This window comes from Alosa alosa, chromosome 5 (assembly GCF_017589495.1).
Source record: "Alosa alosa isolate M-15738 ecotype Scorff River chromosome 5, AALO_Geno_1.1, whole genome shotgun sequence".
Lineage (NCBI taxonomy): Eukaryota > Metazoa > Chordata > Actinopteri > Clupeiformes > Clupeidae > Alosa > Alosa alosa.
In genome coordinates this window covers 9,362,847-9,386,592 of record NC_063193.1, presented here as the reverse complement: position 1 = coordinate 9,386,592, position 23,746 = coordinate 9,362,847, and the positions used below count along the sequence as shown (strand labels likewise).

At 41.5% G+C, this 23,746-nt stretch overlaps 1 protein-coding gene across 1 annotated transcript in view; it reads left to right on the top strand.

The window, feature by feature from the left end:
- pde4d (phosphodiesterase 4D, cAMP-specific) overlaps nucleotides 1–23,746 on the top strand; it is a 159,247-nt gene that overhangs the window by 25,889 nt on the left and 109,612 nt on the right. The window contains exon 3 of the mRNA XM_048242885.1: nucleotides 1,181–1,410. Within this exon, the coding sequence (XP_048098842.1) occupies nucleotides 1,181–1,410 (230 nt within the window). The remainder of the gene's footprint in view (nucleotides 1–1,180; nucleotides 1,411–23,746) is intronic.

The following is a 23,746-nucleotide window of genomic DNA, read 5'->3' as shown; positions in this document are numbered from 1 at the left end:
ATTTGTCAGGCTAGCCTGGAGAGCTGAAACTTTCCAAGTAGTGAATATCATTCAACAGATTTCCCTGGGCAGACAAGAAACACTATAAATCGCCTGTCAGCTGTTCATCAATATTAAACTTCATACTGGATTTACAGACACCCATAAAGCAACCACATAAATGTTAAACTTTAAAACACATTTTTTTCTGATGTATTGTAAACATTGCATCTAGCTGTTTACCCTCCTTGTAATCATCTTGTGCATTTTAAAATAAACTGGGTGCAAATGATTGTGATAGCAATCTTAATTGCTTGTCATATACATTCTGACAGAATGAGACTAAATGACGGATACTGTCAGCTTCACTTCCACAGAGACAGCAAAGGGGGCTCACAGAAAGAAGTAAAGGGCTGCATGCCTGCAAGGGAATTACAATCCAATGTGGCTACATAATTCATGTATTCAGGGTGGAGAGAGAGAGACAGAAAGAGAGAGAGAGAGAGAGAGAGAGAGAGAGAGAGATAGGGAGGGAGGGGGGTGAGACAGAGGGCAGGCAAGCACCATTAGCCACAGATGGCCGGGACAGGATATGAAAACAACTGTCAAAATGGGTATGCAGACATGCACCTCTGCTGAAATGTATTGGGCATGTGAATAAATACAGTGAATACAGCTTTGCTCCCAATGTTGTGGAGTTTTGTAGTGACATTACTTCTCTGTGCTTGGTTCTCTGAGATATGTGAGAAATTCAGGTCAACTGAAGATGAGGAGTTGACAATAGTCATGAGATGATTACACACATTTGTCCACTCTGAACTCATCCGTCTTATTAATTAACACGATCAAATTAAATTGCCTGAGCTTCTAATCAAGGCGAATCAAGATGCTTAAAACCAACACTTGTTAATCAGCTAATCAGCTGGACTAGAGGGACACTCAGTTCCCTAGACTTTCCACTTCCTGTATTAGGCAAAAGGACACTCAGGGCACAGTTCTCTCTCCATCTCACTTTGTGACCTTGTTTATGTGTGTGTCTGTGTGTATGCGCACTTCTATTTTGGGTGTATGCCTGTTTGTGTATGGGTGTTACATACATGTACCTCTGTGTACATGTATGTGTGGCTGTGTGTGTGTGTGTGTGTGTGTGTGTGTGTGTGTGTGTGTGTGTGTGTGTGTGTGTGTGCTTGCACATTTGCAGGTCTCAGACTGCTCAGACTCCCCAGAGCAGTGCCCTGTGTCTTGCATGGAGCCCTTCACAGTGCGACGGCTCTCATGCCGGACGATGCAGCTCCCGCCGTTGGCTTTCCGGCAAGCGGAGCAGTACTACTGCGACAGGAGGCCCGAAACTGAAACCACCCAGCCGCGGCCGACCAGCTTACCCCTGCGGGCACCTCCGCTCATCGCCATCACCAACGCCGAGAGTGGCAGGTAGGATGACATGGAGGCTGTGTTTTTTAGGTCACTTTCTAAATTCAGTCAAGTCAAAGTACCGGTAGGGAGTTAAATGGTGAAAAATAGCTCTTACGCACATTCTCTGCCTGTGGCCTACGTCATTGTGTGTTCCTTGGGTCCATGTGCTTTGTGTGCTCTCCCCATGGTAGTTTCTTTACATTCCCTAGTCTCTCTGTTAGCCTCTCTGAAGTGAAACTACAAACAATGAGGAACGATGAATGACAGATCTCCCATCTTTCAGCTGTGTAATTGTATTAATTGTGGACTTCACTGAATGTGGACAAATATAGACTTGGAGGTCATTGATCTTTCATTGCAAATTGTGTGAGTTTTGGTATGGTGTTGAAGGCACAATGTAGTGTTCAAGAGCACATGTTTGCACATGCAGCATGTTTATGGATCCTACAACCGATTAAATTAATTATTATACTGTGTCCAAAACATCAGTCACTCAATTTCATAACATTGATACTACAACATTAAACCTTGAATCGTAATAACAATGTTATTACTCTGTGGGGTATTTCAAGGTTACGGTTCCTTTAAATGCAAATGAAATTGCCACCGTGCCTCACACTCCATCAACAGACCAAACTGCTGTCAATCAGGAGCTTTGTGGGGTGTGACATCTCTCTTTTCTGGAGGACTGGAGGCATACACCAGAGACCTCTCAGGATATATCATCAGTAGTTCTAGTACTTCTGCAGTTAAAACATCAAGAAATCATTTTATTGATTCATTTAAAATACCCAGCAAGAGTTGGGGCTGCAGTAATCTAATATTACCACATAATGTTACATGTTTGTTTTACCTCTTAGAAATGAATGAATGAATAAATGTTACACGTCCGCCATCTAACCCGCAAACTCTGAAAGTGCTGAAATGAACAGTTGCTTCACTGACATTTTTTTTTGACTGGTACAGAACCTCAGTATCAGTCTTGTTAGAGATGTCACACGAAGTGCTCTTGAATGTTTTGATGGGGCGTGAACTCACAGCTATTATTTGTGCCTATTGGCGGGCAGGACTAATACACACACTGTCAGAGAGGTGTCTGCAACCGGAGGATGCAATCAAACATGTGTAATGGAGGAGCCATTTCCTATCTGAGGCCACCCCTGTGATCTGCTCGGGAGCATGATTTGCACTCAGGCTCAGAGAGCTGTTTCGGTGTCTGCTTTCAGTCATCATTGATTTCCAACGTGATTGGAAATCAGGACACTGAAAGGAAATGGTTTCTATGTAGTCTAGCTAGCTATTCCTAGGGCTGTCGAGCCTGCCAAGATGTTGATAAGGCAGCTAAGGAAATGTCTGCTAGCCAGCTACAGGACTACCTCTACTGAAAACAGGGTCTTTACACTTGGCAGTGCTATAGTGGAAATGTCAGCCATTTTTCAATTTAGCCCTCTTTGTTTTGTCAAAACCACTATTGTCAACAGTGATACAACTGTCTTGTAACTTTGGCATAGACATGAAACTTGCATCTGGACCTCAATAAAACACTAAAACTGGGCCTATCTTGGGCTATCCCATGATAGTTACCCTTTTAAAAAGATGTCAACTTCTTAAATTAGTGAGCCATAGCTATTCAGAAATGTACCGTGGAAGCTGTGACACCCAAACATTGAACAGAATGAGAAGTAACAGAGAAGGCACAAAATGACTAGAGAGGCAGTCAGCAGAGATGCAAAACGTCTGTCTATGGTGATGTGCAGCTGCCGTTATTTCACTCCATATGGTGTTATCCCTTCAAGAAAAAGATACGATGGAACTGTCATCACATCCTTCCTACTTGCAAGGTGTAGGCCTATACAGCGACAGATTTATCTCCATAGGTTAGTATTTCAGTAGGGTGAATGTCGGCTTGTGTGAACGCCCATCACACATTTTCAACCTCTGAAAAGTCAAGGTAAATCAGGATTAGTACTAAAGAGGCATCAGTCAGACTTACCTATTCCCCATGTCTACCTTTTTATAAAACAGCACACTCTGTACAATGGAGCAATGGGGTACAGGAAAAAAGTTTAAAATCATTTAAAATGATTTGCATAATTTATGCACATCCAGGGCTATTTCAACCATGAACATTACTTGATTGCCCATTCTGGCTCTATGATCTAAAATAGCCGACTGTGTAGTGCTTGTTTGTCTCAGAGCAGTCAAAAAGCGGTCAAAACAGAGACAGTGTTTTGGCTCCTATAGGATTTAGACAGTCCTTTCCTCTGGGCTATTTTTAAAATGCAGAGACCACCCAAGGTGTGCAAATCATCCAAATATTTAGGTACCCTTTGAATCAGAAATGCCTGTAGGCCTGATCTGAGTAACAACTTAAATTTAGGTGAGCTGTTAAGTGGATTTTGTAGAAAGTCTAAATCTAAATTGATCCCATGTAACCTATAACCTCCCTGCATTTAGCCAGTTTAATTGTATGCATATAATATGAAACACAAACACATGAAGGGAAAGAAACTTAGAACTTAAAATACAAGGCCTAATTTATTAGGTCCTCAAGTCATCCTGACAAATAATTATAACTGAGCTAACTAATAAAGTTCAATGTTCTAGGTCAGGGGTATTCAATTAATCTTCAGCGAGGTCCAGTTACGGAAAATTTCCTCAAGCAAAGGTCCGGAGCATCATAATGTTTAACGTGCGTGTTTAGGCTATGTATATGTTTGTATGTATAATATTAGGATGGATGGATGGAGCCTAGTTGTAGATAGATAGATAGATAGATAGATAGATATATGGATAGATAGATAGATACTTTATTGATCCCCAAGGGGAAATTCAAGAAATAGAAGATTGTAGGCCTAGGCCTAATGTTTAATGTGAAATAAAATACGTAGCCTAAAAGGCAACATTCGAAATGAGGAGAAATAAGGCAAGATAAAGAGTAGCCTAATTGGGGAGAAAAACTGAGTAGGCCTAGCCTTGGCTATTTTTAAGATCTTGAGCTGAGACAAGGATGGATATTCCACAGCTGGTTCCTTGAACCCATTAATCAGCAAGTTTAATTTATTTTTTTTTAGTTTTTTTTTTATGTTGACCCGAAATCCTGGAAACCAGGAATATCACGTTGTTGGGCAGTGAATGCATGTAGGCTTAACTAGATTGTGGTGGATCAATCATATTGCCTTCTTAAATCGTAAAATATTATGTGGTCTCAGTTCACTGTTGAATGGGCCTAGCCTACCCTATGCTTGCTCAAAATATATGCTTTGTCTAGTAGAGGTGCTTCAAATTGGTGCTTCAAATCGCCTGTCTCAGAGAATATAGAAGAGGTCCAGGGAAATTACGCGCAAAACTGTCACATCCATATTTAGTTGGCGTTATGGACGTGACAGTTTTGCGTTGCCCCCGTATCGTTATTTAAAGCTCTGGGCCCACTTTCCCGATAACGACGGAGACACGCTCTTACGAGGGTTTTCTACGATTCATCTTACGATCGTTCGTTTGGTGTCAGGTGACTGCACGTCACAGCTATAGGCCTATCATTTAAACTTCGGATCTACACATTAATTCACATCAATACGAAAATAGAAACACTTTGACATCTGCATGTAAGCATCCCAAGTAGGTTATATACCACACAGAGACATAAATAATTGTAATTATTTTAAGATTAGATTGTTGCACCATGCAATAATTTTTCGCGGTGTCAAGAACACGTTTGAAGATAAGAAAGAAGTCGAGTAAGAAAGAGAGGAAATGTGTAGGCTTAGATTTTGATGCAGTAGGCTACAGACTAAACCACATGTTGCTTTCTCTGCTTTTTACCTCATAGGCCTAATAAAATATAGCCTTCACTTAGCAAAGATAGTGTCAAACTATTCTGGCAACATCTAGTTTAATAACTTGATTGCATTTTTGTCCGCTTTTCATCACATTATTATGACCATTAAATGTAGGCTATTTTGCACGCTAAAATCTGATTCATCACAGGTAAACACAATAAAGAATGGGAACGTAAATTGGATTATGTATTCTAAGTTGTAATTCCTCTGTATGTCCTGTTGGTGACCTCAGTGAAAAGTACTGTTAAGACGCTCTTAGCCGGTAACGAGTACTCTGGAGCACTCGTAGATCTACGAGTGTTTTCACGACGCTCTTAAGCTACGATGGTTTCGGGAAACAGTCGGCAAATCTTAAGACGTTCGTAAGAGGGACTTTACGACGCTCTTAGGCTTAAGATGCTTTCGGGGAACTGGGCCCAGGGCGTCTTAACAGTAGCCTACTTCTCACTGAGGTCACCAACAGGACATACAGAGGAATTACAACTTAGAATACATAATCCAATTTACGTTCCCATTCTTTATTGTGTTTACCTGTGATGAATTAGATTTTAGCGTGCAAAACAGCATAGCCTACATTTAATTGTCATAATAATGTGATGAAAAGCGGACAAAAATGCAATCAAGTTATGAAACGAGACGTTGCCAGAATAGTTTGCCATTATCTAAGTGAGGGCTATATTTTATTAGGCCTATAAGGGTACAAGCAGAGAAAGGAACATGTGGTTTAGTCTGTAGTCCTACTGCATCAAAATCTAAGCCTACACATTTCCTCACTTAACTCGACTTCTTTCTTATCTTCAAACGTGTTCTTAAGTGACACAGCGAAAAAGTAGCCTATTGCATGGTGCAACAATCTAATCTTAAATAATTACAATTATTTATGTCTGTGTGTGGTTTATAACCTACTTGGGATGCTTACATGCAGATGTCAAAGTGTTTCTATTTTCGTATTGATGTGAATTAATCTGTAGATCCGAAGCTTAAACGGTAGGCCTATAGCTGTGGTGCAGTCACCTGACATCACCATCAAATCAGAGGATATTTCAGAACTATTAACGTGGACAGCTCCCATTAAGAGCGTCTTAAGAGCAGTGCATGCGCGTTCACGCTACGAGCATGTTCGGGAAACAGTCGGAAAAAACAAACGAACGATCGTAAGATGAATCGTAAGATGAATCGATCTACGAGTGTTTTCACGATGCTCTTAAGCTACGATGGTTTCGGGAAACAGTCGGCAAATCTTAAGACGTTCGTAAGAGGGACTTTACGACGCTCTTAGGCTTAAGATGCTTTCGGGGAAGTGGGCCCTGGCCTTATTCTGAGCTCTGTAGATCTGTTCACTGTATGTCTTCTGAAATTATTAGTCGACTTTCTCTCTATCTCTCTCGAATTCAAATGCATTTTTAGAGAGAAAGAGTCATACTTTAAAAAAATAAATAAAGTGTAGTATTAGTAGACTATGCATTGCCCATTCCGAGTGGGTAAAAGAAAATCGTCACGCCAGCACCTTGCCGAAATGGGCGTGTTCGTGGGGGGGGTTGTATAGCTTTCCTAGGAGAGCGCAGCATCTAGCAGTTGAGACTACACACAATGCCTGCTGGCCTTTTTAACCTTTGCCTTATTATGGTATTGTCTAAGTATATTTTGTTCAACATGCGTCTTTGGTTCTGAAGTGGGGATATGAGCGTAACAAGTAATGAACTGTCTGTTATTGAGATGATAGGGTATAAAACAGTCTAACTGCCGAGAAGGATATGGAGCAATCAGTTACGCGACATTCAATCTGTTACGGGACGAATTCAAGAAGACAATTAGGCCTAAATGACTCTGAATTAATCTGCTACTAAGTACGCTAATAATTGTGTTTACAGAACAAAGCGTAAACTGTCAGGTGTGCAGTAAAACAGCTTTGTTGAACTTGTATGCACGGTTTAAAGCTGGTCGGACACCTTTTTTCTGGGTATCTTTAAAGTCCTAGGACTATTAGGTTTTCCCCCACCTTGAGCACCTGTGTTGCCTCTCTGCACGAGCCAGGGTCGATGGATGCCGTGAGCGGGAAAGTACCAGCCGCGTGCCTGGTTGCTGCTAGTGGCAGCTTTAACAGCAGCGGTGGAAATGTTAAAGCTCCCAAACATTTGTGGAGGCAGCAGACCCAAGCGGCGCTCCCGCAACACCAGCACCACCCCCTCCTCGGAGCGCGGAAGAATAACCGAGTGAGATTGAGAGGATTTTCGGACACTGAGAAATACCTAAAAACAAGAACCATGGACCGGACCTACGCTGTTGACACCGGCCACCGACCCGGTTTAAAGAAATCAAGAATGTCTTGGCCATCCTCGTTTCAAGGTTTTAGACGGTGAGCGCATGTTTCTTTCCCTTTCATGACGGATAGTGAAAAGGGCGTGTGTACAGTAGGATACAGTCCAAGAGAAGACGGATAGACAGGGAAAGTGATTTTGTTCAGATAAACATAAGACCAGTTGTCATTTGAAAACCGTGTAGCCTATATCCTTTCCAGAACTTTTGAGAAATTTTGAATCACTGGAGATAGACAAGTTGATAGCCTAGGCTACTCTTCTTGACAAATGAAACGCGAACATGTCTTTGTATTGTATCGTAACGTTGTCATCTTTTACAGCGATATTCTGTTAACCATGCTGTAATTTAACCTCGCAAATGTGTTTGTTGTAACCATGTAAGTGATAACTGATTGTTATGGCGCTGTATTTCGGACCGTCTACGATGCGTAAAACTTAATGAATTGCTTTTGTGGCATTTCACTTCACACAGTAGGTTACTGTAGCCTACATATTCGGTTCTTACAAGAGTGGGCTAGGCTGTTCTGCGTCATTCATCTTAATATTCTGAAGGCTATTAGGAGATAGGTACACGTCCAGAGAATTTTCAAACGTCACTGCACTCAAAAGGTAACCTAACCATGTAAAACTGTTTCTGACACAGTGGCAATTAGAATATGTGTGTGCCGCTCCTTTTCCTATGTATACATTGTTATTGTGTGTGTGTGTGTGTGTGTGTGTGTGTGTGTGTGTGAGTGTATTAGTGAGTGTGTGTGTGTGTGTGTGTGTGTGTGTGTGTGTGTGTGTGTGTGTGTGTGAGTGTGTGTGTGAGTGTGTCAGTAAGTATGTGTGTGAGAGAGAGAGAGAGAGAGAGAGAGAGAGAGAGAGAGAGAGTGTGTGTGTGTGTACCTGTGAGTGTGTTTGTGTGACTGTATGTGTGTTTGGAGGCCGTGGTGCCTCAGAGCCCCTGGTGAGTTTGGCTAGGGCATCTGTGTGCCTGGCCCACCTTTAAACACTCCTTTTTTAATGATTTCTGAGGACCACCTCACATGACAGGCTGCTCCAGATTCACCCTCCCCACCCACGCCCCCCACGACTTTCCAGAGATTTTATGCTCTAATTATGCACATCCCTTGCTATATTAAGTGGCTGAGGTATTTTTTGAAGGTCAATCCATTTTCCACAGTTGAATGTTAGCATTAGTGCTAGAAACAAAAAGGACATTTTGTGTAATATTCCACACACCTGCAGTGTAGTTCAAGGTACAGAATTTGTGTTTTTAAGTGAAGTTTGACTGAAGGGAGGGAGCATCCCCAACATTCTACATAGCACCTCCTAACCCTTGCTGAAGTATCATGTCCACTCCTTACGAAAATGTACTCTTAAGTGCTGTAAAGGTTTAAATGTAATCCCCACAGGTTATCCAGAAAAAAGGATGTTCAAATTATGTTTCTGGCTTCAAAGAGACGCCCAAATTAATCCCCCTGCGTATTGCCAAACTATTTATCCCCGGCTCACATGCAGCATATGGTATGGGCATCCGGCAATTGGCTCCATAAAGCCTTCAGTTTATGATAGCAGCACAATTAAAAATGTCTAATCTCACTAGCCCAGATGGTGCACTTCTTCGTCTGTCGTTCACTCACACTGCAGTTTCAAGCATGATCAGGGTACAGGGAGTTGTAAACCTTTTGGCCATATGCAATAATAAAACATGGATCTGTTAAATGATTACAGAAGACATTACATGTAGTGGCACTGTGTTAGTCTCCGTGTCTTGATTGACATTGTGTTGTGTGTTGATTTTGAGAGTGCTCTGGGGACTTTGCACTTCGAGGAAGAGATACTGTGATACACCAGCTGAAGATTCCTATATGATTTTGCAATTCAATATCTCAGGGTCCTCTTATAATTTTCAAATGTCAGACAGAGAATACTATAAAAAGATAATACATGGTAAAGCATTGGCGCAGTTTTCAGGAAGAAGGTGATCACTACACACCCCACAGCCAAAGACAGACTTTATGGTAGTTTGTTGGTGTTTGTGAATATTTTTACTCATTCACAACTTTACGTAAGAAAACAAATAATTCAGAATGTAGTAATAAAATCCCAGAGGAAATCAATATTTGATGTCACAGTCTATCTAGATCCCCTGTGATTATGGGTTCGATGGTAACAGAACAAACACATCCCTGGCTGGTGATCACTGGATCTCTGGAATCTAGCCAATGGTAGTTGGAAGTGGGAGTCCCTGGAATAAGACTTAAATAATTCATCGCTGCCTGCCACTTACGTTTTTAAGGGATCTTGTACAAACGCAACGAGGGATGCTGTACAAGCTTCGGCTCATCCATTTGAAGTATAAGTTCCAAACACAAAAAGCCTTTGCTCTGAAGAAGAGGATATACGCTGGAAATTGCATATGGTACATGCCATTTGTAGGATAAGGATGGAGGTTGTGAGAAGGAGAGGATCAAAAAGAGCAGCGTTTGACAATGCTGCTACCTGTCAGTCAGTATGACAGGCACAATCCTGGGGCGAGGGGGTTCTGTCACTGTCTCATTATACTGCCCCTAACTTAATAGCAAAGCACCCGCTAATACTCTCTCTCTCTCTCTTTCTCTCTCTCTCTCACACACACACACACTCTCACACACACTCACTCACACACACACACACACACACACACACACACACACACACACACACACACACACACAGAAGCATCATGCAGAAACACAGATTTGACAAATTGTGTGCATAAGAGAGAAGTGAGGATAATTTCTTTGCATGCCTGAGATGGTTCTCTGTTCTTTCCCTCTCTCTCTCTCTCTCTCTCTCTCTCTCTCTCTCTCACTCACTCTCACTCACACTCACTCACACACACACACACACACACACACACACACACACAGACAAATAATCATCAGAAACACAGATTTGACAAATTGTGTGCATAAGAGAGAAGTGAGGATAGAGGATGAGAGATGGTTCTCTGCCCCCCCCCCCCGCTCTCTTTCTCACACACACACACACACACACTCAATGCCGTCAGAGTTTAGTGGTACATACTGTACTCACTCACTCCATCATTTTGACCTACACTGTCACAGCCTTTTGTAATTAAACGCAGAATCATGAACAGCAGGAAAATTATCTGTTTTAAGTGTGCTCACTACCCAAATGTCTCAGTCATTTGTCAACCATTCTATTTGCCTTATGAGGCTGCTTGTATATTTCATATGTGCGTCAGTGCGTGGTGAGTAATGTATTCTGATATATGATAATTCTCTAGAAAACTGATCTGGGTGCAGATTTCCCAGCGCTAATTGATGCAGAGCACCAGCATCAGAGTCAATTTGCCCACTGATGGGTTTTTAGGATCAAGACTTCTGAGAATTTTCTCTCAGTTGGCCCATTTTCCAGACCCATTTAGCCACACTCAAGACGGTACAACATACTAATTTATGTAATTTAAGTGCTGCAGATAGAGAGTGACAGCTCATTCGCAAACAGCATTTATAAATGCATGATGTAAATTTGAGTTCTGAACTGAAGGAAGTGTGTATCTTTCATCCAGACATTCTACAAAATGCAGACATTGTGGTCTGGTTTTTGGAGGCATTTTCACCAGCACATAATGCTTTTTCCATCAATTGGGCACTCTGAGATGACATACTGTTATGGAATGGCTTCCAAGGGAGTATTTGGTATGGTGAGACTTATGTCAGGCTCAGTCATGAATGGCAGGCTGATGGCAAGACTTCATGGAGCTTTCAGTCAGGATAAATCACTCTCTGCCACCACACTATGACTGAAACATGCTTCAGATGTGCTAAATCGAATGTGCCAGATCCGATTTCAAACAGTGTAAATGTTGTATAATGACGTGTTTTAAACCCAGATGGTTATTGAGGACAAAGAAACAAGTATCTTTATTATTGGATTGTTATCACAAAAATGCCTGGGTGGGGGGGGGGGGGAGGGGGTGGAGTTGGACAGCATGAGTTGGCAACAGACCCAGATTAGTCAACCCAAATTAAATTAGGCCATGGAACATCATTACGGTATCACACTCTGAAATGCAATCCTGGCCTGTGTTTTTTGGTTTTTTGGTTGTTGTAAAATCAAGCCATCATGATCACTCTAATTGAGGAATGTAGACGAAATTGTTTAGGGTCAGCTGTAGATTGGGTAAACCATTAGGATTACAATGTTGTGGTTTGTTGCTAAAAAAGTCATGTGGGAAATTCCTTTCACAAAGTGAGTGCCTTGTGTTTCTGTCTGACCATGTCTGCAGTGTTAGACGTGGTTCATGACCCATCACAATGCCATTCTACTGTCTGTTACACTGCAGCCAGTGTACGGACAAGGCAAAGCAAAGTTATTTAGATATCACTATTTCCACACAGAGCCAACTCTAAATGCTTAACAGGAATTAAGTTTTGCTTGCAAGTTCACTGAACATGTAGTTATATGTTTTTACCAGTACACCAGAACATTATATGTTATTATAGTTATATATGTAACATATATATATAGTTATATATGTAACATAAATATGTTATGTGTTTTTTACAGTAGTCAGTCACTTGGCATTGTGGCCACATCATTTCCAATTGACATCATGTGCAGTCTATGGACTGCTCTCGGTGAAAACAAAAACCACATGGTTATTTTGTTCATTCAAAATGTCATCAAAAATTACCAGACTAAATGCCCGAATATTCTGTGTCATTTGTGTCATTTCTCTTCAGTTGTCCATGCGTTTGTTTTCACCGAGTTTGGTTCAAATATAGTCTGCTGACTGCGTGCTAGGAAGAATGGATGTTTATTTGCTGTGATATGTCCAATTCACAGCACAGCTGATTTAGTATTCTCATAGTTCAAGTAGGTTTGAAGCTACATACTATCCCTTACGCTGCATTTGAAAAAAATATTAAAATATATCAACTTATACACATTAGCATAACAAGAGCAACCAGGCAGCTGCAGAACCTCCCCCCGTCACACAATATTAACCAAATTGAAACCAAATTTTATCATGTGCATTCTGAAACGAAAGTTAGAGGACCGAGATATGGTGACCCTCTGCCTTGTATAAATGTAAAGTACACAGGACCAGTACTTTTGAAGTCATGTGTGTGGATATGCGCTGACGGACACACCCAATTGCAAAATCTTCTTTCCCCCGAGTGAGAGTAATAATGATTTGAAACTGGAAAGTATATCTTAGTGGAGCCCAGGACTAACCACTTTTTCTTGTGTTCTAGCCGAAAGCGTTCCCACTGTAATCCTAACATGATTTCATCAAATGCCACTTCTCGCCAGGGACACACAGTTGCCAACATTTGGCTTCACTCACTTTTGACGTTTTGTGTGTGTGTGTGTGTGTGTGTGTGTGTGTGTGTGTGTGTGTGTGTGTGTGTGTGTGTGTGTGCTATGTAGACAAGACATTCATGACATGAATGTTCATGGCATTCTTAGTCTGATTTAAAACCCCAACGAGTTTTGTCTGTAAACTAATCAAATGCCTTGTAAAAGTAGAGTTGGAGTTATAATGGTACAGTCTATGATTTTAATATTTCAGTCAAACTGCCAAAATACTCATCTCCCTACGATAATACTGAAGCAATTTGCTGATTGTTTGAAATAGTCTATTGCTCAGTCTGGACCACTTTGTTTCCCATTTACAGAGCCAGGGCTGTACATATAGTTGTTTTTGAGTGCACAAACCAGACAGATAGAGAACCGCACATGAAAAATCAGCTGAATTTGAGAAAAACAAATTGCCTTAAAACTGCGAACTGCAACTCCAAATGTGGTAACCTCATTCATCACCATCATATGGCCTTTTTTGCTATGGGTTTTGTTCAAGATCTGATTTTCAGCAAGAGCTTGCCAGATGTGCACTCTTATCACAATGTGCCAAAGTCATGTCTGCCTCTCTGAGACTACCCACTGGGTTAATGCAGCCCTAGCACTAATAATTATCCATCAGCATCACACTCCACTTAGAAAGCTCACAAACATCACTTTGAAAGCTTTTCATTGTACATTTAATTGTATAAGTCCTAGGCATGTGTGAAGGTCTTTTGCTTGGCTCTACATTCAAAAGAGTTGCCATCAAAATACTAATCGTAATTCAGAAATATGTGATAAAAATGATATGGGGTTTCTATAATAAATTGCACAAACAAGGTTTGAGATATGTACATCACTGCTGCATCCCAAAATGCCTTGCAATATAGACATAGTAGGAATCAATGTAATAACTTTAGCAAGAGAATGGATTTTTGGAGCTCTGTATGTGTCTTGATGTGGGATTTTGTTGTACCTATGTGTGGTGCAGTTTATATATGATTTATTGCAGTGAGGTGATCTTCATTTTTTAAATTACTGATTGTTTGTCAATGACTTGGCCCATTTGCCCTAGGAATAAGCTTGCAATTGAGTAGTCAGTTTCTTCTTTTGCATTATCCATGTTTATTTCAAAACAGCCTCATTCTGCTCTCATGCAGTGTCTTCTCCTGGTGTGATGTAGAGCGGGAAAAGGCAGTGATGTTATTTATTTATTTTTTTAGTGCTCTGTAGCCATCAACAAAGCAATAATTCCAGGCGTGATGAAAAGAACGTTCGAGAAGTCTGAGCGAGGCTCTGGGTACATGCGGGTTTCTTTGAACTGGGTAATGTTTATGAGTGTGTCTGTGTGTGTGTGTGTGTGTGTGTGTGTGTGTGTGTGTGTGTGCACACATTTTCATCCCACACCAATTTCACCTCAAACTCATTACCCATACTCTTTCAGATCCAGCCTTTTTCATCGAATTCAGAACATATTTGTTCAAAAGGAGGCCAAACAAACAAAATAAGTTATCATATGCCTTTCTTGGATTGTTTTTTTTACTGAGAGAGCCTGTAGTTAAGCCCTGCCTTGGATTTGCCTCGTCTTTCTGATTGGAGTGCAAATGCCATGTGCTGCCATTTTCCCCGTTTTACTGACTTCAAAATACATACATGCATGCCTCTCCTCTCTCTCTCTCTCTCTCTCTCTCTCTCACACACACACACACACACACACACACACGCACACACAGATACACATATGTAAACATGCACACACACACACACACACACACACACACACACACACACCACACACACACACATACACACACACACACAAAGGGCACATTATAATTAAACCCAGTATTCAGAAAGCATTACCGGTATATACCTTCTCAAAAAGGGTTATATAAGGGATAATGTATAGAACACCGATCATCATCAAGTCCCGACAGGGCGAACGTTCGGTTCACAGAAAACTTACGAGGTGTAACGGCCCTCCACTGCACGCCGGGGCTGTTTTACCACCTCGAACATGCATTTCGTTCTGTGAACCGAATGCCGTGTCGTCCATTATCCCTTACATATCAGACCTCTGAACGTTGGGAAGGCCCATTCAAGTGTATGGAGCATTCTGCAGCATGATGAAGAGCCGTGTAATAAAAGGTTAATAATGTATTGATAATGCAGAATATAAAGCTTCCTTTACCCCCTCATAATTGCACTGTTGACGTCTTTGCTTTATCTGAAATATTAGTTGTTCAGGGTTTATACTACTCAGACACAGTGCCTGAATTCATACGTGTGCCAGACTGTTTAAGATTTAAAAATAGATTGTTATTCATTTAACCGTTAAATAATTTTATGGCGCCATCAATGACTCCATACAAAATTTCATTATAATAGTTATGCAGGGCTTATGCCACATCATCATAATTCATAAATGTTGTATAGCTTGATGTTAGCCACTTGGTGTATTATGAATACCCTAAAACACATAGAAGTTTTTATAATGCTTAATGAATTCTGGGTTGAGGTAAAGTGCCCCCCACCCACCACTGTGACTGACTGACAATTTCAGAGAGATAGGATATGCACTGTCGTGCAGAACTGATGTAATCTCCCAAAGGTGAAGGAGTGAGTTTCAGTGCCAGTATCTCATTGTCACCACTAAATTAGATAAACAAATACAATTGATCACTTGTGACAGATAATGGGTCGACACAAAGTGACAGATCCCCTTTTCTAGCTAAAGCCAATATCATAGATCAATGAAGCAGGATGTTTAGCCCTGCCTGACCCGCAAGAGTTGTTTTTTCCCTGTATAATATTCATACCTAAGCCAGATACCAAACAAAGCTCTTCTATTGTTGTGAATTAAAGACTATTTTCTCCAGTGGCTATGAGATCTAGAGATTAGGAGGATTATATGTCAGAGGAAAAGACAGTTTGGATGTATCATATCACTGAGCCGGTGGCAATAAATGCTGCGAGTTATTATTAAGAGGAGCTGAGATTTGTATCTACTTTCAGACCCACCAAACACACAGAAATGCAGACGTTTGTCTACATTTTTTTTCTTCTGCAATTTCTGGTCTGGAGAGGAACCAACCCCCATCATGTTTTGCATGTGGAGTCCTATTCTGGTATTTTGGATAGAAAGAGAGAGACAGTTAGGAGAGAAGCCTTTGGCTGAACCTTGCTCTGGGGCTCTCCTCCATGCTGCCATTTTGCTCCCATCTGGAGGGGATGACCAATGGAGTTTCATCATCCCTCATGCGCAGATGTGCTGGACAGTACCTGCACTGGAGTTTCATCATCCCTCATGTGCAGATGTGCTGGACAGTACCTGCACTGGAGTGGTTTATAAAATTAGCCACATTAGTGTAACTGCAGGATGTTCAGCAGTTAACAGTGTTACGGCAGCATGTCTTAAAACAAGTTATCTTTTTATGGCGACAATCCGCTTGCCTCCCTTGTATCCTTCTTTCTTCTCTCTCTCTTTCTCTCTCTCTCTCTCTCTCTTGGTCTCTCTTTCTCACTTTCTCTGTGTATGGAGTGAGAGTTTGTCACATATTGAGAGAGGAGTCAGGACACTCTTGATATGCGCAGTTGAATGAGGTCTGTTAAACCACTACTAGGAACTTACTTTGCCCAAAGCAATGCTGAGGCCCCCTAACCAGTCATGGCACCATTTTGAGCTTGCTGGTGACATGCTGAGCCAAGTCCCCAATTTGGACTTTATCCCCTGACAATCTGGTGTTAATTTCCCTTATGCAGAGCTAGACTTGAGGTGTTTTGAAAGGCATACTTGTATGTCACAAATACCCAACCTCGGCTCTTCAGGTTGTCACAGGAAGGCGTACCCTCTGGGAATTTCTGCAGCTTCAGTTCGTCAGTGGAGTGCTGCTCTTCTCTGAAGCCTCAGGTTCTCCCTCAAGTCAGGCTGCACATGAAAAAGTCAGATTGGCAAAAGAAAAGGAACACAGCGATAGTGCATGATGAGAAAAAAAGGCCCAGCAGATCAAATAGATCAGACACGAGGTTGTGTTTAAATTGCATTCTTACTTGTTCTTTCTCCCTTGTATACATATCCTTCTCATCTACAATGAACATGTGCATTACAGGCACGTTCTGTTGTGTTTTATGCTGAAGAGATCGCTGAGGGAGAGATGCTGCTGCACTGGCTTGTGTGTAAGATCTTTGTTTCAGCCAGGTTCAGTGAGGTGCAGCGACCGGTGTGACTTCGCTGGATGGTTTAACTGGTTCAGATGGTGAGCCGATCCCTAGAGAGAGAGATGCTTTGTTTTGGCAATGAGACACACACACACACACACACACACACACACACACACACACACACAAACAGAAACACATGCACATACGAACACAGACAGACATGCAAACATGTATTGTACCCACATTAAATGGCAGATAAATGCAGATAAATACAGACACACACATTCAAATGCACACACACACACACACTCAAACATAACACACACACACACACACACACAAGCACTCAAACATAACACACAAGCATCCCTTTGCTTGTCAGGGGGACTATTGTCTTAGCAACTGAGAATAATCAGTGCTATACACATCAGGTGAACTGTACAGCCAACTGAGATTTGTCTTCCAGTTTGTTGTCATACATTACAAACAAGTCACTGACAGCCTTTTTTAATGCCTCTTAGTTGAAAGCATGGCAAGACACACAGGATCTTAAATCATTTGTGCGCCTATATTTGCCAGGCGTGATTTTCAAGGAGCGAATGCTATTTTTCACTCAGTATTTAATTACTGAAGTATCGAGTGTAAGAATACTAGAACTGAAATGGCTTTTCAAAACTATAATGAGCCGGGAAGCACTTCTGATGGCTGTGTGTGCTGCCTGCGCGTGGCTGGTCTGCTACAAAAGAAGATCGAATGAAAGGAGGTCCTGTGGTCTGTAGTTCGATTCATGCAGAGAAATTGTCAGGGGAGAGCCATGAGAGCAAGAGAGCTCTGGCAGGTCTCTGATGAGAGAGTGTGTGTGTTTGACTGTGTGTGTTTGACTGTGTGTGTGTGTGTGTGTGTGTGTGTGTGTGTGTGTGTGTGTGTGTGTGTGTGTGTGTGTGTGTGTGTGTGTGTGTGTGTGTGTGTGTGTGTGTGTGTGTGTGTGAGAGGGAGAGGGTGAGAATGAACTCTGTGTGTGTGTGTGAGAGAGAGAGAGAGAGGGAGAGAGCGAAAAAGGGAGCTTGGGATTAAAGGTCTCTGATGAAAGAGAGTGTGTGTTTGTGTGTGTATGTATATGTCTACCTGTGTGCGTGTGTGTTTGCACGTGAATGTGCATGTGTCCTTGATTGTGTTTAGACTATGTGTACTGTATGTGTGAACCTGAATCACACGCTGTGTATGTGTGTACACTGTGCGTGTGTGTGTGTTTATTTATTTATTTGTGTATTTATTTATTATGTCTGAATCCATGTCCTTGTGTGTGTGTGTGTGTGTGTGTTTGTGTGTGTGTGTGTGTGTGTGCTCACTCTGCCAGAGACACTGATGAAAATGACACTGGAGGCAGTGACAGGGGAAGTGCTGCTCTGGACGCCCCACCATCATAACTCCTGGGCCATACTTGTCCTCTGGCCACAGGCTGTTCTTAAATGCCAGCACAACTGGACCATGGAGTCCTCCACATTGCCATTTTGTCTCATTATGGGACTGTTAATGGGAATTTTCTGTTAATATGAAATGTTTTCAGTTGCAGTTTGTCTTTAATTATTTCTCTTGCTGCCATTTACTAAATGTCCTCCCAGCGTTTTAGGTCGTTGTTAAAGGGTGTTTGTAAAGGCAAAGAAAATATGTAAACTTTTTAGGCTCACACCAAAACAGGAAGCTGAAGCCATTGTGTATTCATATTTTTTCTGCCCCAAATGTTATGCACTGGGGGCAACTATGAAGCAGCAGCTCTTTGGGGGGCTTTTTCTGTAGTGTGGAAATCTTCCCTGAGTAACTTTAGAACGCATTAGCTATGCAACTGGCAGGAGGGGATGAGGGCTCTGACGGCTGCTCTGCTGTGCTGGGTATTCTATGCGGGCCGGAAATGGGCAGTCTGTTGCCATCCCGGCCCACACAGAAAATGAATACTCCATTCATCTCCACTACATGGGTGGCAGGAGTGGCCTCTGAGAGAAGCCATTAGCATGTGTGTCGACAAACCACCACGCACACCCGAATGCACACAAACGACTCTCTCTTTCTTTGTCTCTCTGTCTCTCTATCACAAACACACACACACACACACACGCACACACACACACACACACACACACACACACACACACACACACACACACACACTCTGTACAATCAGTTTATTTTACGTCTGAATTAGATTTTTGCTGTGTGGTTGCTGCAAGATTGTGTTTTTTATGGTGTAATCCAGTTTTAAATCAGCTATCATCAGCAACATGTAATTTCATAAAAATCGTTTATACTACATAGTCAAAGGTATAGTCAAACTCTATTGATAATCTATTGATAATAGAACATCTTGTGGAGGCCAGTTTCATTACATTACATTTGGCTGACACATTTTTAACCAAAGCGACTAACAACATGGTAACAGTTAATTTTTAAAGCAATTCTCTCAACAATGTTAGGACAATTTAAAAACGGTAGAGTACAGTAAGAATAAGTGCATCAGTGAGTGCTGTTTTTAAACAGTTAAGTGTCAGTTCAAGACGGCTGGTAAGTGCTAGGATCAGCAAGACTTGAATGTTGATTTTCTCATTAAGTACAATTTTCATCAGGACAGACTGTTGTGATGCAGCAATATAATGAATAATAATACATTTTTTGACAATAGCTATGGGGGTTCGACAGTTTCAACAGATTAGGTGTTCATTTAGGTTACCCATGTTCAAGTTGGATTTGAATTAGAATAAATGTTTATCTAAACAGGTTTAGTACCCTTTTGTTGTCAATCCAGTGCTAGTATTGTCCATGTAAACTGGTGGGTTGTCCATGCAAACTGCTGTTTTGATGTAAGGGTATTCTATGGTCATTCTACGTGTATCCCATTGAACCATCTGGTCGAATGTTTTCATATTCGTTTTTTCCACTCTTTGCTACTAGGCTTCTTAGATATGTGGCCATTATGTTTTCTGATAATAGATTTTGCTATCGGTGTAGTGATTTTAGTGAGAACATTTTTCTTTTTAAGAAAGTGTTTCTTTTTAGACAGCCCCCAGGTATATTTCCCTCATGCTTTCAGCTATTGTCAAAAAATGTATTATATTTATTATATTGCTGCATCACAACAGTCTGTCCTGATGAAAATTGTACTGAATGAGAAAATCAATATTCTTGGTTTTCAGTTCATAATCATACTCAGGCACAGACAGACAGGTACACTTGTCTTGCACACATACACTGTAGTCAATCTTGTTTAGGTTTAGATGCATATGATTAGTATGTCCATAGTGGGATCTGCCAAACCACTTTCAATTACAGGCAGACAAATAAACAATCAGTGAAGATGCTTGTGTGTGTTTGTGTGTATGTGTGTGTGTGTGTGTGTGTGTGTGTGTGTGTGTGTGTGTGTGTGTGTGTGTGTGTGTGTGTGTGTGTCTGATTGTACACACAGCTTGTTAAATGAAGGAGCCTGATTTTCCACTCTTCATTGTTTGGCGGGATGTTTCCTCTATCAATAACTGGTGTAGCTATGCAATTAAGCTACATTAACACTGCAATTTTCATGTCACAGCAAAAGGCACCATACCCACCAGTGTCTTATATCTGATTGGACACTGTACATGGGCTCTAAAGCCATGCTTTGCCAGATGACACTTTTAAGAGCCATTTAAGTGCCATTACTATACATCAGCTTGGTGAGTGACTTGTCCAGGGCACTCTCTGTGTGCTCATAATAAATCATTGTGATATCACCAGACATGGTGTTCACCTGAGTTGTTGAGACTGGTGGAGAGGCAGAACACTGGAGAATGAAAGGAAGATTCTTAGTGAATAGACACTATTAAGTCATTCCAATGTGCTGCCACAGGCAGTAGAAGACAGATCTGCTAAACAGATAGGGGGAGGGGGCATGGTGTGTGTGTGTGTGTGTGTGTGCGTGCGTGCGAGCGTATGTGTGTATGTGTGCGTGGGTGCGTGTGTAAGGGGAGAAAAGAGTGTTGGAAAGGAATGGAAGAGATTATCCTGAAGAGCCATTTTCGTTTGTTGAACATCTTAGTCCTTCTACTATAAAACTCGAATTATTTGATATTCACCGCCAAGCAGTTTTGAGAACCACCAACAATCTCCAGTCGCCCAACAATGTAGGATAGAGAAAGGCTTCTGCTAATTTCCTATTCATTAAGATTAATGATGTATATACTGATGGAATGCATGCTGCCCAGACTGTGCAGAGGCAACCATAGATCTCTCCCACAATCAATCTGAAAGCAACAAGCGTACTCTATTTCTAAAGCACAAGTTCTGGTATATATATATTATATATATATATATATATATATATATATATATATATATATATATATATATATATATATATATATATATATATATATATTACAAGTATATGTTATATAAAAATATACATGCATACACATATATAGTGTACTCAGGGTGCTATTAAAGCAGACATGCAGAAAGACTCTTTTTCTCTTTTTTCTCTTCTGTCTTTATCCATGTTTTCCTTCTTGCTATTCACCTCTGTCCTCCAGGAGTCTCATTACTCTCTCAGGTAGTGGCTCCCCGGGGGAATTTGTCTTCCTATCAGCAGAAAAGCCGTTTTCCTTTTTTTTTTTTTTTGTTCCCGTGTTTGATATTCTGCACCCATGTTCGTTGTGTGTGCTGGATGTAATGTAAATTTAGCATGGAATACACAATGAAGGAGTTACCACGCCTCTTGCTATACCTCACCTTGGCTCACACGGCGAGAGGCTGGGATTATTCCCCTCTCCTGGAGAATTTGAATGCAGCACAGGGATGTGGCAGGCCAGCTGTCGAAAGCGGAAAACCCTGCCTGAGTGGCTGTCAGAGATCGGCTTAATCAACGCCTGTCACGGTGCACCTTAACATGATTACATCACAGTGCCCTTTTCAGTCAGGTAGAAAACACTGGGCCCTGTGACTTTCTGGGTGCAAGTCAAAACATTCACACACATGTTTTGTGTTATTTGTGTTTGTATGTAGGTATGTGTGTTGACCTTCATTCTTTCACTCTGTCTCAAATCACGTACTTCTGCACTTACAATACCTAATTTGAATGTGTGAGGGTGTTCACATAGCCTGGGTTTTCCAATGCTGCCTTGTGCGCGATTTTATTCATGCTCCTAAGCAGCCTGGATTCCATGGACCATGGACTTCGTTTTCACCTCAACGAAGGAACCAATCACAAAACATGGGGGGAGGGGTGGGGTAGCCTGGGTTTTCCAATGCTGCCTTGTGCGCGATTTTATTCATGCTCCTAAGCAGCCTGGATTCCATGGACTTCGTTTTCACCTCAACGAAGGAACCAATCACAAAACGGGGGGGGGTTGTGGGCGGCAGCAAGACAATGACGACACACCGAAGTGGTTATGAGCTACGTAGAGACGCATTTGATAGACATTCGTAGCGCCCAATAAACGGCTCTGGCCATTCGTAAACCACGTTTCAAATACGAGAAAATGAACTTGTAGTTCCCAGACCCCATCTCAATGAGATGAGATCTGACGTTAACCAGGCTAGCGTTCACACTGAAAATGCTAATCATTGGCTAATCATTGGCACATCTCACATTCTGACTTTTTCTGGTTGATTATATCCATGCAGATCGTCTTCGATTGAGACATCAGTGTTTTATGTTATAATATGTTACAGCAGGGGATTTCAGCTGGTTCTGTGCCAGGGACCACCATTCTGTACACAAGTAGGCCTAATCCACGACCCACTATTGTGTTTGTGTGTGTGTGGGGGGGCTCCTTACCTGTTAGTGGGATTTCTGGGCGTGGTGACTTCCACACAGTCTGTCTATTTGTGGTGATATACATTTGTGGTACATAGTGACAGCCTCATATCATTCTCTGGTACCAGCCTTGCCCTGTACTTGCTCTTTAGATATGCCAGTGTGGAAAAACCACTCTCACAGAGGTATGTAGTTGGAAAGGGTAAAAGACACCTCACTGCTTTTACTGTAAGCTCTGGAAATTCTGTCTGGCAACTTATCCAGAACTTCACAAGGGGTTGTGTATCATACATATGCCTCCTGACGGAGTCTGTGGACATCTCTATGAGCTGATCCTCTTCTACAGTAGGTAAGCTTGACCCTGCTGCTGCATCATCACTGAATGGGAGCAGGATCCATTTACTGTCACAGTGCCACTCATCAGAATCATTGAAGTACTTTCATAATTGAAGCACAAGTGCTGCCATAATATTCCTCAGCTAAAGGGAACATAGCCAAGTTACCACTATCCACTCGTTTTTTTGACAAAATCTTGATATTTTTTTAACGAATGCCTCTAGTTTTTCGTAAAGCTGCAGGATGTTTGAATCTCTCCCTTGCATTGAAGTGTTCAACTTATTAAGCTCTGCAAAAACATCAGTGAGATATGCCAGCTTAGTTAACCAGTGCCTGTCGTTGAACATGTAAGCCATTTCAGTGCACTACTTCTCGGACAAGAAAGTATAGATAGCATTACATAGTACCTCTGAATGGTAAAGGAGAGAGGTGTGTTCACTTCCTAAGCCTTGACATGGGGATGCAAACAGGCATGTATTTAGTGCTTTTCGTTTTATCAGGTTTACAGTTTTAAAAACAGCATCAAACACCTTGCTGAACTCAACACTGAAATCTTTTGGCGACCAGTGTGCGAATCA